The sequence below is a fragment of the Aphanomyces astaci genome, assembly GCF_000520075.1.
Source record: "Aphanomyces astaci strain APO3 unplaced genomic scaffold supercont1.27, whole genome shotgun sequence".
In the NCBI taxonomy this organism is placed as follows: domain Eukaryota; phylum Oomycota; class Saprolegniomycetes; order Saprolegniales; family Verrucalvaceae; genus Aphanomyces; species Aphanomyces astaci.
Window position 1 is genome coordinate 587,800 of NW_009798290.1, and position 14,137 is coordinate 601,936.

General features: G+C 47.7%; 6 protein-coding genes across 6 annotated transcripts; 3 read left to right on the forward strand and 3 right to left on the reverse strand.

The window, feature by feature from the left end:
• Positions 1-328: 328 nt before the first annotated feature.
• H257_10340 (hypothetical protein) lies at positions 329-3,176 on the forward strand. The gene is made up of 8 exons (XM_009836852.1): positions 329-909; positions 960-1,156; positions 1,334-1,448; positions 2,044-2,220; positions 2,305-2,387; positions 2,518-2,554; positions 2,716-2,944; positions 2,994-3,176. Exons 1-8 carry the CDS (start codon positions 391-393, stop codon positions 3,113-3,115), a joined length of 1,479 nt encoding a protein of 492 aa, XP_009835154.1. The 5' UTR covers positions 329-390; the 3' UTR covers positions 3,116-3,176.
• A 1,303-nt stretch (positions 3,177-4,479) lies between these two features.
• On the forward strand, positions 4,480-7,197 carry H257_10341 (hypothetical protein). The gene is made up of 5 exons (XM_009836853.1): positions 4,480-4,829; positions 4,871-4,954; positions 5,002-5,136; positions 5,555-6,151; positions 6,716-7,197. Exons 1-5 carry the CDS (start codon positions 4,503-4,505, stop codon positions 7,067-7,069), a joined length of 1,497 nt encoding a protein of 498 aa, XP_009835155.1. The 5' UTR covers positions 4,480-4,502; the 3' UTR covers positions 7,070-7,197.
• A 604-nt stretch (positions 7,198-7,801) lies between these two features.
• H257_10342 (hypothetical protein) lies at positions 7,802-9,373 on the reverse strand. The gene has a single exon (XM_009836854.1). It carries the CDS (start codon positions 9,365-9,367, stop codon positions 7,853-7,855), a length of 1,515 nt encoding a protein of 504 aa, XP_009835156.1. The 5' UTR covers positions 9,368-9,373; the 3' UTR covers positions 7,802-7,852.
• A 290-nt stretch (positions 9,374-9,663) lies between these two features.
• On the reverse strand, positions 9,664-11,108 carry H257_10343 (hypothetical protein; the record flags this gene model as incomplete). The annotated part of the gene is made up of 4 exons (XM_009836855.1): positions 9,664-9,946; positions 9,989-10,084; positions 10,138-10,482; positions 10,530-11,108. The coding sequence occupies 4 exons, from the start codon at positions 11,106-11,108 to the stop codon at positions 9,722-9,724; spliced, it is 1,245 nt and encodes a 414-aa protein (XP_009835157.1). The 3' UTR covers positions 9,664-9,721.
• Positions 11,109-11,337: 229 nt separating this feature from the next.
• On the forward strand, positions 11,338-12,506 carry H257_10344 (hypothetical protein). The gene has a single exon (XM_009836856.1). It carries the CDS (start codon positions 11,354-11,356, stop codon positions 12,341-12,343), a length of 990 nt encoding a protein of 329 aa, XP_009835158.1. The 5' UTR covers positions 11,338-11,353; the 3' UTR covers positions 12,344-12,506.
• Positions 12,507-12,890: 384 nt separating this feature from the next.
• On the reverse strand, positions 12,891-13,894 carry H257_10345 (hypothetical protein). Its single transcript, XM_009836857.1, has 2 exons — positions 13,800-13,894; positions 12,891-13,759 (listed from the first exon to the last, which is right to left on the reverse strand). Exons 1-2 carry the CDS (start codon positions 13,833-13,835, stop codon positions 12,968-12,970), a joined length of 828 nt encoding a protein of 275 aa, XP_009835159.1. The 5' UTR covers positions 13,836-13,894; the 3' UTR covers positions 12,891-12,967.
• Positions 13,895-14,137: the final 243 nt, after the last annotated feature.

Below are 14,137 nucleotides of genomic sequence, written 5' to 3' on the forward strand. Positions count from 1 at the left end.
TGTGATATCTGTCCACAGTAAATTACGTAGTACTACTAATAGTATGCATGTTTCGTGATTGTTTCGTAAATCACCATATATCTAAGATACAAGCAATCGGATACAAATTTCAAGATAGCAGGAATTAGATACAAGTGATTTACGAAACAAAAACGTTTCGTGATTGCTAGTAGTCTGGTGTATTTTGTTTCGTGTTTGTTTCGTAAATCGTGTATACTTTGATTTACATCTATAGTGACCAGAATCAATGTTTTTATGACCGATAGTGATTTAGTTTAACGTTTAAAACGCAATTCGGGTTTACTCCAGTCTCGAACGTTCTTCTGTGTGGGATTTGGATCCGTCTTTTTTTTTGTCCTCCCCACAATCCAACATATTCGTGGCAGCAAGATGAAAGTCGCTCTGAAGTGGGGAAAGCAGTCGTTCGATGTGGACGTAGACCTCGAGCATGGCACCGTCGAGCTCCTTCGAGCGCAGATCTATGCGGTGACGAACGTCCCCGTGGACCGCCAGAAGCTCATGAGCAAGGCATGGAAAGGGATGTTGAAGGATGACGTGGCCTTGTCGAGCTTGGATGCATCCAAATTGACCCAAATCATGTTGATGGGGTCGGCCGACGAAGTCAAGGCGCCGGAGGTGAAGACGGTGTTCACGGAGGACCTGTCATCGTCCGACCTTGCGTCTGCCGGGGTCACGTATCCCGCGGGCCTGACCAACTTGGGCAACACGTGCTACATGAACTCGACGCTCCAGTGTTTGCGGTACGCCCCCGAGTTCCGCGAAGCACTCAAGGAGTACAAGGGCGGGATGACGTCCGATTTGGCGCACAACTTTACGTCGAGTCTGCGGGACATGTTTTACCAATTGGACGCGAACATTGACAGCATTCCTCCTATTCTCTTCGTCGACGTACGTCCATCCTCTTGCTGTCTTTGACCTCACCCTTATTGCAAATATAGACGCTTCGTCGCGCGTTCCCACAGTTTGCCCAGCAAGGTCCCCGCGGCGGGTACATGCAGCAGGACAGCGATGAGTTCTTGTCGTCGCTGTTTGGGACGTTGGCGCGGCAGCTTAAGCAACCCACGACCACGATCAAGAGCCTCGACACCACGGACAACATGGTGGACGCGCTATTTGGCTTGGAAATGGAAGAAACGTACGTAACGTTGTCATTCGTTCATGTGATATGTTGTGTTATACCTGTCCTACGTATTTGTTATAACATATCGTAGTGCTTCCAACTATAGAATACAATGTTACATTGTTTGACTTTGCTATAATTCGAGCATCGCGTTCGATGTATCTTACAGTCTACATACATTGATGTGTCTAGCCTGCAATGCGCTGAAACCGACAACGAGCCGGTGATCTCGAAGAAGGAGAAGGCGCTCAAGCTGGTGTGCAACATCACGAAAGACACGAATCACATCTCGGAAGGCATCACCATTGTACGTACATCCCCTTTGTTGAGCATGCTATGGTCCAAATTCCGAATTGAATCAACGTTTTGCCAAATGTGGAGTCGAATTTTGAGACTGTCGTAGCGAATCAAAAGTGCACGAATGCGAGACATTTCATCCAATCATCGATTAGTTTGGTCCCGTCCATATGTTTATCTTGAAATGGGTATATATACTGTACATGGATTGTATGGCTCGAATTGAATATTCTGCAAGTCCAAATATATCAGCGAAAAGGATTATAATATTGTCGATTCGATACAAATTTATGGAGGGGGTGCAATCGAACCGAATCGATCTGATTGGTTGAATTTCATTGAGCAAAAAAATTAAATTTAGGAGGTGAATTAATACGTAATATTTATTAATTAAAGAATATGAAAAAAGTATTTAAAAAAACAAAAAAAACAATCATTTTGTTTTAAAGTTCATTAGGTTATTTAAATATTGAAGGTTTTGATTGGCTAATAATTTTTGAGCTCATGTGAGGTAGCCAATCAAATCGATTTAAATTCTAACGAGAAACCACAACACAATGAAATTTCACTCGAAAGCACGATATCACATGTTGATATCTATGTAGGGCTTGGAAGGTACGATTGAGAAGAACTCGGACGTGCTGGGCCGCAACGCCACGTGGAAGAAATCGCAAAAAATCAACCGGTTGCCCAAGTATTTGTGCGTGCAATTCATGCGTTTTTACTGGAAATTGACTCCCGAGAGCCGCGACCATACAGGGGTCAAGTGTAAAATGCTGCGTGTACGTGTTGGCAAAATATATATTTATGCTAATTATCGTTCGAATACGATATATATATATATATATAATTGTCGTTTGTTGTAGCCGATTAGCTTCCCCATGGTGCTGGACTCGTTTGCGTTTTGCTCGGACGAACTCAAAGCCGTGCTCAAAGTGGGCCGCGACAAGTACGATATATATATATTTCGGAAAATAACCCATTTTTTATATTTTTTTGGAGGGTGCAATGCATGATACAACTATTTTATTCCTATTTCATCGATGTCAAGTAATAACTCATGCGAACGCTTATTGTAGGAATGCCGACTTGATTTTGAACGAATTCAAAGACAAGGTATAACCTACCTTGTTGTTTTCAATACAGTTTGTTCTGTGGACCAAGCAAGCAATACCCGTTTAAATTGGCACTCGTTCTACTATTATTATTAATTACGACTAGCATTGTCAAAAGTACCTTTATTTGAATACATTGGCTCATTTGTGGCTGTGTTGTAGAAAGTAGATGGAGGTGCGGCGGCGGTTGAAGTGGCGGACGTCGAGATGGACGAAGACGCGGCGGCGTTGGCGGCGGCCAAGACCATGTCGTTGACGGGAGGCCGCGCCACGGCGGGGATTGGGCTGCCGTTGGACTTCCAGGGGAACTACGAGCTGTTTGCAGTGGTGACGCACAAGGGCCGATCGGCGGACTCGGGCCATTACATTGGCTGGGCGCGCGTCCACGACGGTATGTGATGGCTATCTGATTCCGAGTGATCTGATTCTGAGTCGACTAGACGACTGGCTGTGCTTTGACGACGACAACGTGACCCCGTGCAAGTCGGAAGACATTCAAAAACTCAAGGGCGGCGGCGACTGGCACATGGCGTACTTGACGTTTTACCGCGCGAAAAACTAAGTCGATGACACTTTTGAATGGGATGGACGACCTATTGTTGCCTACTTGTTCCTACTTACACGAATATGCTTGATTTCAAAATAGATATATCACACTGAGATGCCAATGGTAAGGCAGCAGTGGCCATGATTTTCACCGCTGATTATTATTACTATGTAGTAGTTAGTATATTACTAGTACAAACTAGTCGACGGTGTATTTTGTAAAGAAAGTTCGTTTTTCGAGAGTGTTTTGATGATGTACAACTAGTATTACGGGTTTTACTACTGAAGTAATATTTACTACGTAGTAAAATATATAATAATATCGTAGAATCCACTGGTTGTGCCTTGAAACTCTGTGAAGTTTGATTATTTGTACGGCAGCAGCACCCCATTTGCCTGCATATATATTATATTCACATAGTACCATATAGTATATATAAACGCGGAGGTCAACATGCAACTGACGGGGGGCATCACTAATGATGGTAGTGTAGATACAGATAGCCATATACACATTGAGTACAGCCTGTACAGTAGCAATGGTACATAGGACGCGCCAACAACAAACACCCTTGTCAAATGCAGTACAGTACTACAGTAACGAGTTCGTGTTGATATTTGTAGTGGGTGCAATCAATATATACACTGTATGTAGTACTCAGTATTAAAAGTACTAACGGTAGTATTATTAATAGTACTTCGAAGTACTCCAGTATATACTTCGAAATACACACGAATCAATATTTATAGTATATAAACTACTACGAAGTACATCCAACTACACACGATTTACGAAACAAAACTCGCTCATCGTCGCTGCGATATTTATTTTATTGGCTAAGGGCCACTCTGGCTGCACAAAAAATATCAGAAACCACCTCGTTTTGCAACTTTTCAGAAATATTATAACATCTTTTCGAACGATAGCTGGTGTACATACTGTAATACGTTGAGTTATTTCTGTTTTCTGATACTTTCAACTGCAATTGTCCAATATTTATCTACATGTTAGTCCACCAATGGTTCCCATTCCATCACGGCATCCACGGGTTAGATCAAAATATTTTGCTATTATTTTCTCAATTTGAAAAGGGAATTCTCTGTCAGATCTGTGGCATCTTAACAAATACTATTCACAGTATAATCCGCAGAAAATACATGGATAATAGAAAGTAAAATTTAGCCAATCAGAGAATAGAAATTTCAGCCAACCAATCAATGGTCGCGGCGGGGTTCAGTGCTAGATTCGATTGGGTGGGTTCCAGATATCTTTCGTAACTTTCAGCCAACCAGTACCGCGTATTTTGAGTTATCCGGATTCAAATCAGTACAGCGTTTAATCATTTAACGTAGGTAAAACGTATTGTTTTATCGCTATACAGTTGCTCAACTTGCACAAGAAGATGCCGTTGCTGGGGTGGAACTACGTTGGCGCGGTGGGCCTAGTGGTCGCTGCCGGCCTCTTTCGCAAGCAAGTTATTGAGACGATCTTGAAGCTCCTCATGCGTGCGTTGTCGGCGCAGCGCTACAAGACCGCCAACGCCGCAATCCGCGAGTTCGAGAAGCGCGTGTTGCTGCCGCTGTCGTGGGTCCTGTTTGTCGTGTCGATCCTGGTTGCGATCAAGTTTGTGTCGCTTGATGACGTGAAGACGCTCAATACGTTCGTGCTCATGGTCCTGGGGGCTGCTGTCCTGTGGACCGTGTTTCAATTCTGCGCCTTCCTCAACATCGTACGATCTGATGCATAGGGATGTCCTGACCATAGTTCCAGGTCATCATTCGATCCCAAGGATGGGAGCGTTCAAGCAGCAAGGACGACTCGAGCAAGGCGATGATCGTGTCTGAAGGCATCGGGGTACCCTCCATCCCTCCCTCCTCTCGTCATCCTTATGCCTTGATTAGATGCTCAAATATGTGCTTGGCGCAGTGGTGTTTTACTACTTTTTCTTCAACCAGCTCGACTTCAGCACGACTGAGGTGTTTACGACGATGGTGCTGCTCATGGAAGTGCTCTTTGTGCTCAGCTCCCACACCTGGGTAACCAATACAACTGACAAATCCCTCTCAATATATACTTATATATATATTGTTTTTGTATATATTGCGGTTTATATATATATATATATCCCATTTTACCTCCTGTCAACCCAAACTTGTGCTTCACATGTTGTCAACAATCCAAATGACAAATCCCTCTCCACCACGATATACATTATTCGTATATATATATATTGTGGTTAATGTACATATACATATATAAAAGTGTCGTTGATATATATATATATATATATATATATATATTCCTCCGTTCCCATCTCTCGCAAACAATCCCTCGCCACCACAATATACATGTATCTCTCTATATCTATCGTGTTGTTGCTACATATATATATATATATATATTCCTCCATCTCTCCATATACATACTTCTATCTCATCACATTCCCATGCCCAGTTTCGCAACGTCATGGGCGGGCTCGTGCTTCTCATCGACGAGCCCATCAAGAGCGGCAACCACGTCCAAGTGCTCGGGCACGCCGGCGTCGTCGAGCACATGTACCTGCAGTACTTTACCCTTCGGCAATACGATAAGGGTCTGGCGTTCATTCCGAACGGCGTCGTGTTTCACCACACGATGGACGTCCACGCCAAGTCCCAACACAGCTGCTTCCGCATCACCATCCCTCTCTCGCCGGCCACGTCCGCCGCCGCCACGCGCGCGTTCGTGCGCGACGCCGACTGCTACCTCGCCGCCGCCGCTTCGTCTGCAAGAGGAGAAGCCGCGGCGCCTCTGTCCTCCGTGAGGGGGTTGCCCCCCCCCGACAAGCGCGCCAACCCAAATTTTACCCTGGCAGTCAAAGCATTGACTAGGTCGTCGTTGTTCTCCAAGCCGACGGCCGCCGCGTCCGCCATCGACCCGCGGGGCCATCTCGACAGCCCCATCAATCCATCTCGATTTTGGATCGCGCTTACCGACTTGCACACGATCGAAGTCGTGTATTTCTTTGCACCCAACATGAAATTCCGCCACGTGGTGGAGCAAAAGCAAAAGGTAATCATCCCGTATATATTATATATATATATAAAAATTTAAAATTAAATGATTTAATTTCTATAATTTATAGCGATAAATTAAAAATATTTATTTTTGCTATTTATTTTATTTTAAATATAACTACAACAAATTGTTCTGGATTTCTTAATGAAGATCAATCTTTAATATATAAATATATTGTCCTTTTACCCAAAATGTGGTTGACTGTTGTGGTGATTTTCTCGAAATCGATCGATCGATCGATTGTTTGGACTGACTTTTGTATGAAAAGATTGTCGAGTATCACACTAATTCAAGACATACACTAATTCAATGTTGATTTGGTCGAAAAGTGGATCATTTGATTGGTTACTTGATTCGTATATTCTGGGTTTTGATTGGTCGATCCATTGGCTCGCGATATTTGGTCAGTCTGCTCATTCGATTGAGAGCACCGAAACACTCCAATTTCGAATCGACTTGACAATATATATATATACAAATGTAGATATATATATATTTTAATATGTGCGACAGAGTGTGTGGATGATACAGTAATGGAATGATTATGGTTGGTTGTAGTTGGTGCTTGGCGTGACCAAGCTGTTGGAAACAAACCAGTTGCATCTCCGCGACGACGACGACAGACACCATGACTTGCCAGACATGAGTCATGAACCAATCCTCACGTCGTCGTCGTGTCCTGCGGCTGCTTCTTCCATTGGATTTAACCTGCAGTATAATACGCAGCCTTGCTCACCATCACCACCTTCCCAGCCCCCTTGTTTGGCTGCTAACGACCCCAAAGACGACATGAACACCCCCATCAGCATTCAGGCAAGCGAACGTCCGTCGTCGGTGCTTCACCGCCGCAGTGCCGCCACCTCCCAGTCGCCGTCATCGTCCGTCGTTCCCACGACCCGCAATATCTCATGACACTTTATGAAACCATCACCTCAATCGCGATCCAGCGATGGTTGTCGTCGCTTGGTGTGGTTAATGTAGGTGCTAGCTAGTATATTTTAACATTAGTTGGTCAACACGACGCTACTACGTAGTACTAATACATACTACTACGTAGTAGTATTTATTTATCCACGTGGTTTTTCACTCGTGGTGTTTTACGTTTTTTAATCGTGGAGGTTAAAGTCGAGTTGGACGTGGAATGTTTTCCTCGTGGTTGAAAATAAGACTGGGAATGACGGATTTAGTTTTATTTTTCTACTTTGTTGTCTTCAAAGTCGAGCAGTCGGTAACGTTAACGATATAATAACAATGGTAGTACTTACTTACGCCAAATAAACATACACATTATAGGGCACAAAAGAGTACTAGATGTTGTATGTGCTGCTGTTGGCCAGTACTTCCGAGATGAACTGCATATATATTGTCTTTCATTTACCCAAAATTTGGACTTTTGTGCGGATTCTTTGCCAAATCTATCGAACGTATGTAAAGATCGTCCAGTATCGCACTAATTTCAGTCACACACTAATTCGATGTTGAATTGGTCGAAGAGTGGATTTGATTGGCTACTTGATTATTGTTCTGGGTTTTGATTGGTCAGTCGATTGTATGCCGAATTTGGTGATTCTGCTCATTGAACTCCAATTTCGAATCGACATGAACATATTATATATATACATTTTGCTGCGTGAAAACGCCTTTTAGTGGATAAACAATCACACTTGCCCATTGCTTATGTTTTAATACTATTTATTACTTTTTCGTCCATTTTTTCTTTCGCGCGGCAACGCGGTCGTCAAAGCCATGTTCCGTGAGGCGCATCTTGGCCACTCTGGTGGCAGTCGTGACGTCGTTGAGCAGCTTGAGCACTTGAGGTTCGGGCGCGTGGTCTTCGTAGTTGGCCAATGGTTTGCCGACTTTGGCTTCGATGTTGTGGAGCAGCTGAATGTCGTGCTGGGTGACGAGGGAGATGGCCGAGCCGTGGCGTCCGGCGCGCGCGGTGCGGCCAACGCGATGGATGTAGTCGTCGGCGTCCCGCGGGAGGTCGTAGTTGACCACGGTTGAGACGTCGGGGATATCGAGCCCCCGTGATGCCACATCCGTGGAAATCAAGATGCGCGCGGTGCCGGCTTTGAACTTGCCGAGCGCTGCGAGACGCCGGGATTGGCCCATCACCGCATGCAGCGCCACGACGGGGAGGTTGAATTCGATTGCGATCTCGCACAGCAGCTGGCACATGCGACACGTGGCCACAAACACAATCATCGACTGGCTGCTGCTGTTGTTGGGCATGGCAACGGGTCCGACGACCTCTTGACGGCGGTGCTTCTTTGGCTTCTTCGATGGCGACGACTCGTCTGGGTCGTCGATATGGACGAGGGTTTGCAGGAGGAAGAGCAAGTACGTGGGTTTGATCTGGGCAGGTACAAATAAGTACGACTGCTTGAGCGTCGTGACGGTTGTGGCGGTGGGCGTGGCGTCGAACCGGAATGGATTCGTCATGGCCATCTTCTCGAGTGATGTCAAGTCGGCCGTCATGGTCGCGGAGAAGAGCAGCGTCTGATGGGAAGTCCCTACCGACGTCCCCAGCAGGTACGCCAAGTCCTTGGCGAACGTTGCCGTGAGTAGCCGGTCGGCTTCGTCAAGGACCAAGTACTTGATCAACTTTAGGTTGGGCGGGTTGGCGCGAAGCATGTGATCCCGCAGCCTGCCGGGGGTCGCCACTAGCACGTGCGGCCGCTGCTGCAACGTCAGAGCTTGTGTCATCATGTCCACACCCCCGACCACGACGCACGTGCGGAGGGACAGCCCACTGCCAAGCGCTTGGAACTGCTCGGCGATCTGGTACGCGAGCTCCCGTGTCGGCGTCAGCACGAGCGCGAACGGGCCGTAGATCTCTTTGGCCAAGTCGTGCAGGATTGGCAACGCGAACGCAGCCGTCTTCCCGCTACCGGTCTGCGCACATCCCATCACGTCGCGGCCTGCGAGGATGGGAGGGATGCAGTTGGCTTGGACTGGAGTTGGCTTGATGAGACCCAGGAGCTTGCATTTCGCGGCGATCCAAGGATCGAGGCCCAAGTCGGCGAACGTGGTAAGGATCGACGTCGTGGACGTGGGCTCAGTGGTGGGGGTGGGTGCGGCTGCGACGATGTTGGTGGATACAGAGACGTCTTCTTCCTTTTTTGCGGCATCTTTGGACGTTGGGACGAGCGGCGCCGTGTCCAGGACTGCCTGGCGCTTGCGCTTTGGCGCAAACAACACGCTCATCTTGAAGCTGCAAGTAAGTTAGTTAGTTATAACTGAATGGTGGCGACCAAAATCTCACCACCAATCACAGGCGAGGCTTCAATTAAACGTTGTGGATAAAACGATTGCGTTAAAAGTCGAAAACACGGAGTCACTCTACCAAGTAAAGGTATGGTTAAATACGTTATATATTGAGGTTATTTCAATTGTATACGCTATATCCATTGATTGGGCTATCTGTCCGTTGTCGAAATGTCCTCCAAAAGCTGCCGCCGACGCCGCGGCTTTATTTATTTATATACACGAGAAACATGCAGAGGAAGGTGATACATTGAAATGAATGCTCTGATGACGAAGTTCTGCTTGTTGCGCCTGTCAGAGGAACCTCCTTGCTTTGGTCTTGAGTGAGCGAGCAGGTGGCAATACTGCTTGTGGGGCGACGTCGATGGGTACTGGGGTCACAACATGGGTCGTGACGTCGCCGACTCCTGAATCATAGTCGAATGGGTTAAAGCGTTGGTTGGGAATGGAAGGATTGAACGACGTGTCTATCGGCGGCAGGTCGAAAGGTTCGTGTGCCGTCGGTGGTGGAAGCAGCACCTGCCCATGCTTTGGTCAAGAAACCAACACCTCGAGCCTTACCTGATCAGTTGGCGCTAATCGATACATCATGAAGGGGCACTGGGATGAGTACGTGGTTCCAGCTGCCACGAGCAAGTAGAACTCCAACGCAGAAGCCTACGTCACATCCATGACGACATGAATAATACTATATAAAAGGATGGAGTTACCGCCTTGTTCCGGCATTTCACGACGATACCACTTTGATTTGTGCGCAGGAAGTAGTGCATGTTGACGGCGACGGGGTCAACGCACGGGTCTGAGGCGGCGTCGGAGGTCAATGGAAGCCCGATCACGACGCTGCCGTCCACCGAATCCAGCGGCACGACATGTAGAGCTGTGAGGTGGGCCAAGCCCGCGTGGAGCAAGTGCCATTGCGATTCCTGTGTCTCGTGTAGGCTAAAGCTGCTTCGAAGGACCAGTTGAAGGGATGTTGTAGACATGTCGTCTGGAGACGAGGGCGGCCACCGAACAACGGCGGTCATGTGTGCCTGCAACTTTCGCAACCACGGCTTCTGCAATATGATTATGTAGTTGTCGAGATCGTTGTCGAGAAACGTACCATGGTGTTGCGCACGTCTATGAGCGTGTCTTCGGACTGTACAATGGACACGGAAGGCATGTCGGCCGTTGCGTCCACCAACGCCATCAAGCTGTCCGCAGTGCTTTGAATGTCCTCGACCTCAGACCGCAACAGGATAAACTGGACCACAACGTTACCCCCTCGTACAAAATTCTTGAGTTCATCCCCTCGAGGAGCGGTGGTCGGCGCCGTGATGTACACGATGTGGTACTCTGCTTGTTGCAACAGCCGCATGGCGATCGGTAAGTCCCGGCGGCACGAGCACTCGTGCCGTATATGCTGACCGATGTCACGCTTTCCGGTCACCGATCTAATGCGCTCGATCTGCTGCAAGAGAGCATCCAACGCGCACACCGATCGATGGAGTTCGGTGCCGTTTCCAATGGAATTCACACTCGCCACAATGAGGGCCGACTGTCGGAGTGACGCCATGGCACCGAAGAATTCACGGAGGACACGGCGCACGACCACGAGGGAGCTCTCCATGATACCACACACATTGACCAAGATTCCTAGTGGTATCTTTGCCGACACCACGCTTCCCTTGGCACTTGCCATAACGACGAACCTTGTTGCAGTTGATTTCAAAATATTGCGCGCGAAGAAGGGTCCATCGTCCGGATAGTGATTTTTCCTTGTATTTAATAAAAATGCACATATCCTGGTTTAAAATTAGTACTATACTGCCCGTTGTACTACGGTAGGTTAGTATCTTTATAATCTATTAATGATGTTTGGTAATTAATCATGAGACAAAAGGTTTGGGGTCATATCCGGATAATAGATTCTCCGACGTCCTGAAAATGCAGAAACGGCGTCAACTTCCTGTCGTCCATCAAGGCGATGCAGTGCTCCGGTCGAAAGAACTGCTTCGACTAGTCTTTGACTACCAAGGCGGCATATTCTTCGAGTTCATGCCACTGCATTTATCCATGGCACCTTTCCGACGTGTCCGCCGCGGCGAGGCGATTGCCCAAGCGGTGGAAGATCGTCCCACCGACGACCACACCCTCCTCCACGATATTCTAAGCGCATGGTTGCATCACTCGTCTCCATTCACACTCGTCAAGATGTTGCAGTGCATGCACTACATGCGCTCTCTCGTCGCGTTCCACGCCGTGTGCACCGGGAACCTCTTGCTCGTGCACCAACTCCACGACGCCTTCGGGATCTGCACATTCGACGGACCGCTCCTCGACCTCGCTGCTCGCCATGAACATCTGCGTATGCTATTGTTTCTCCATAAAGAAGGCCATCCGGGATGTTCCACGGCCGCGATGGATGCCGCAGCAAAGCACGGCTACTTCGACATCGTGACCTTTCTTCACTTCCATCGCACAGAAGGATGCACCACGGATGCCATGGATGACGCTGCCGCCGCTGGACACGAGGCGATCGTGCTGTTTCTACATGTGCATCGCACCGAAGGGTGTACGTCTGCTGCAATGGACCGCGCGGCCACCGCTGGACACTTTGACACGGTCATGACTCTGCACAACATCCAGGCAGGATGCACGTCGGACGCCGTGGACGGCGCGGCGCTCGGTGGACATTTGAGAATCGTAATCTTGCTTCTCCTCATTCGGCACGAAATCGCCACGCCGCGTGCCCTCATGCACGCCGCCCGCCGCGGCGACCTCGCCATGGTCAAGTTTGTCTACTCCCACCTTCGAGAAGGGTTGTCTTATGCCGACATGAAGCGAATCATCGATCGCACGCGGGATGCCGACGTCCTGTCATTCCTCGGTAGCATCTCCCTCCTTCCCTTCTCCGACGAAGATGACGACGACTAACTATATCCTGCCGGTGGTGTTTTTGTATAAAACAAAGTGTGAATGATCACCAACACAACTTTATGTAATCAAAATATGTCGTGGCTTGCTGTGAAAATAGAATATTTTTCGTGAATTCACGTGATAGTTTAAACTGTATATCAAATTAACCCTAATAAACGACTACTGCTTTGAAATATATATATATATATATATTCACTTTGCGTCGAAGCCCAAGTATTGAATTCGAGTGGGGTAGTTTCAACAGATTGAAAAGAGAAATATATACATGTAATACATAATACAACGTGTATACTAACGTTAGGTACTAAGCGCACACTAAGTTAATGGTCGACGATAGAATATTTTTCACTTCGCGCCGAAGAAACTATATTTAATCAATGTCATAGTTTCATAACATACTGAAATATATATGTTGTGAAACTATCACATTTATTATTAAATATAGTATATATATATATATATATATATAGAAATATATATTGAAACATATATATATACAATTACGGAGACATTAGTACTCCCAAGCTCCCACAAAGTTAATGGTCGAAGATTGTACCGTTGAGTTAACAGTTAATCACGCCAACAGTACATAACGCTACTTGGGCATATATTTATATAACCTTACGATTGCTCCTGCGTGGATGCCTCTGTCGGCATGGTCGGCGACTGCTGCTGCTGCTCCTTCGACCCTTCACTTCCTTCCTTGTCAGGTTGTCCGCCCGCTGCTTTCCCATCGCGAACGTCTGGCTGGACTTGGGCTGATGGCTTCGCTTTCTTCTGCTTCTTGCTGCGGTTCCCAGTCTTGCCCGAGTTGCCTTCGGCTAGCGCAGTGAGGGCGTAGATGACACTCATCTCGTCGGACCGCGCCGCCTTGCCGCCGTCGCTCGACTCGTCCGCCGAAGACGAGGAAGACGGGCCCATGTGGGAACTCGCCTGCGCGTCGTAGTACGCGGCGTCCGCGGCCTCGTCCATGATGTCGTCTATGTCGTCTATGTCGTTGTCCTCGTCGCTCGTGTGGGCCTTGGGTCGGCCGGTCGTGTTGAACGTCACGCATTCCATGAGCTTGTGCCGCCGCAACCACCGAAACACGTACATGTACAAGTTGTGACCTTGCTTGCCCGCCGACGTCGGCAACAGTTGCTGACATTTGGCAATCACGTCCGCCATACGCAGCTTCGACGTCTTCCCCCGCGACTCGACAAACATCTTGAAGCGACGTTCGTCCTTGGACAGAGGGCGCTCCTTGCGCTTGAAGTCCGCGCGCGGCTTGCGCGTCAACTTGGCCCCGGGCGGCGCCGACTCCACCCGTTGACGAATGCTCTCAGCGTCGGCCTTCCACCGAGAAATTGTCCGATTGTTCACGTTGTACTTCTTCGCGGCTTCCCTGGGTTTGAGTGTCCCTTCCTCCAGTTCCTACGCAGCATCAGACACGACATCGCATGCCATGACGTACCTGGAGGCACTTGTACTTGACGTGATACGAGTTCATCACACTACCCAAATGTCGAATGAGAGTTGTTCTTGACCAGTACCCGTATAGGCCGTTGCGTATAGGACCGGTCCTTCTAAGCTTGTCCGGACCGGTTTAAACAATATATCTATTTCGTGATTGTTTATCTACTTGAATTCAGTATACCAGTCGTAGCGCTTCACTTATCAGTTTGGATTTTTGAACGATTTGGCGAATATTGAATATATATTTGTTCCCGTCACTGGTTGCAAATGTCCGAAATCCAATGGAAGAACTGTTTAAAACACCTCGAAGGTTTTAAACGAACTGGAAACATTACA

Excerpts from the sequence above, each read along its gene's own strand:
- H257_10344 (XM_009836856.1), top strand. The coding sequence starts at position 11,354 with ATGCAGAAACGGCGTCAACTTCCTGTCGTCCATCAAGGCGATGCAGTG.
- H257_10340 (XM_009836852.1), top strand. The coding sequence starts at position 391 with ATGAAAGTCGCTCTGAAGTGGGGAAAGCAGTCGTTCGATGTGGACGTA. Across the intron at positions 2,221-2,304 it reads TCAAGTGTAAAATGCTGCGT|CCGATTAGCTTCCCCATGGT; the intron begins GTACGTGTTGGC and ends CGTTTGTTGTAG. Across the intron at positions 2,555-2,715 it reads TGAACGAATTCAAAGACAAG|AAAGTAGATGGAGGTGCGGC; the intron begins GTATAACCTACC and ends GCTGTGTTGTAG.
- H257_10342 (XM_009836854.1), bottom strand. The coding sequence starts at position 9,367 with ATGAGCGTGTTGTTTGCGCCAAAGCGCAAGCGCCAGGCAGTCCTGGAC.
- H257_10341 (XM_009836853.1), top strand. The coding sequence starts at position 4,503 with ATGCCGTTGCTGGGGTGGAACTACGTTGGCGCGGTGGGCCTAGTGGTC. Across the intron at positions 4,830-4,870 it reads TCTGCGCCTTCCTCAACATC|GTCATCATTCGATCCCAAGG; the intron begins GTACGATCTGAT and ends CCATAGTTCCAG. Across the intron at positions 4,955-5,001 it reads TCGTGTCTGAAGGCATCGGG|ATGCTCAAATATGTGCTTGG; the intron begins GTACCCTCCATC and ends TGCCTTGATTAG.
- H257_10345 (XM_009836857.1), bottom strand. The coding sequence starts at position 13,835 with ATGAACTCGTATCACGTCAAGTACAAGTGCCTCCAG. Across the intron at positions 13,760-13,799 it reads TCAAGTACAAGTGCCTCCAG|GAACTGGAGGAAGGGACACT; the intron begins GTACGTCATGGC and ends GATGCTGCGTAG.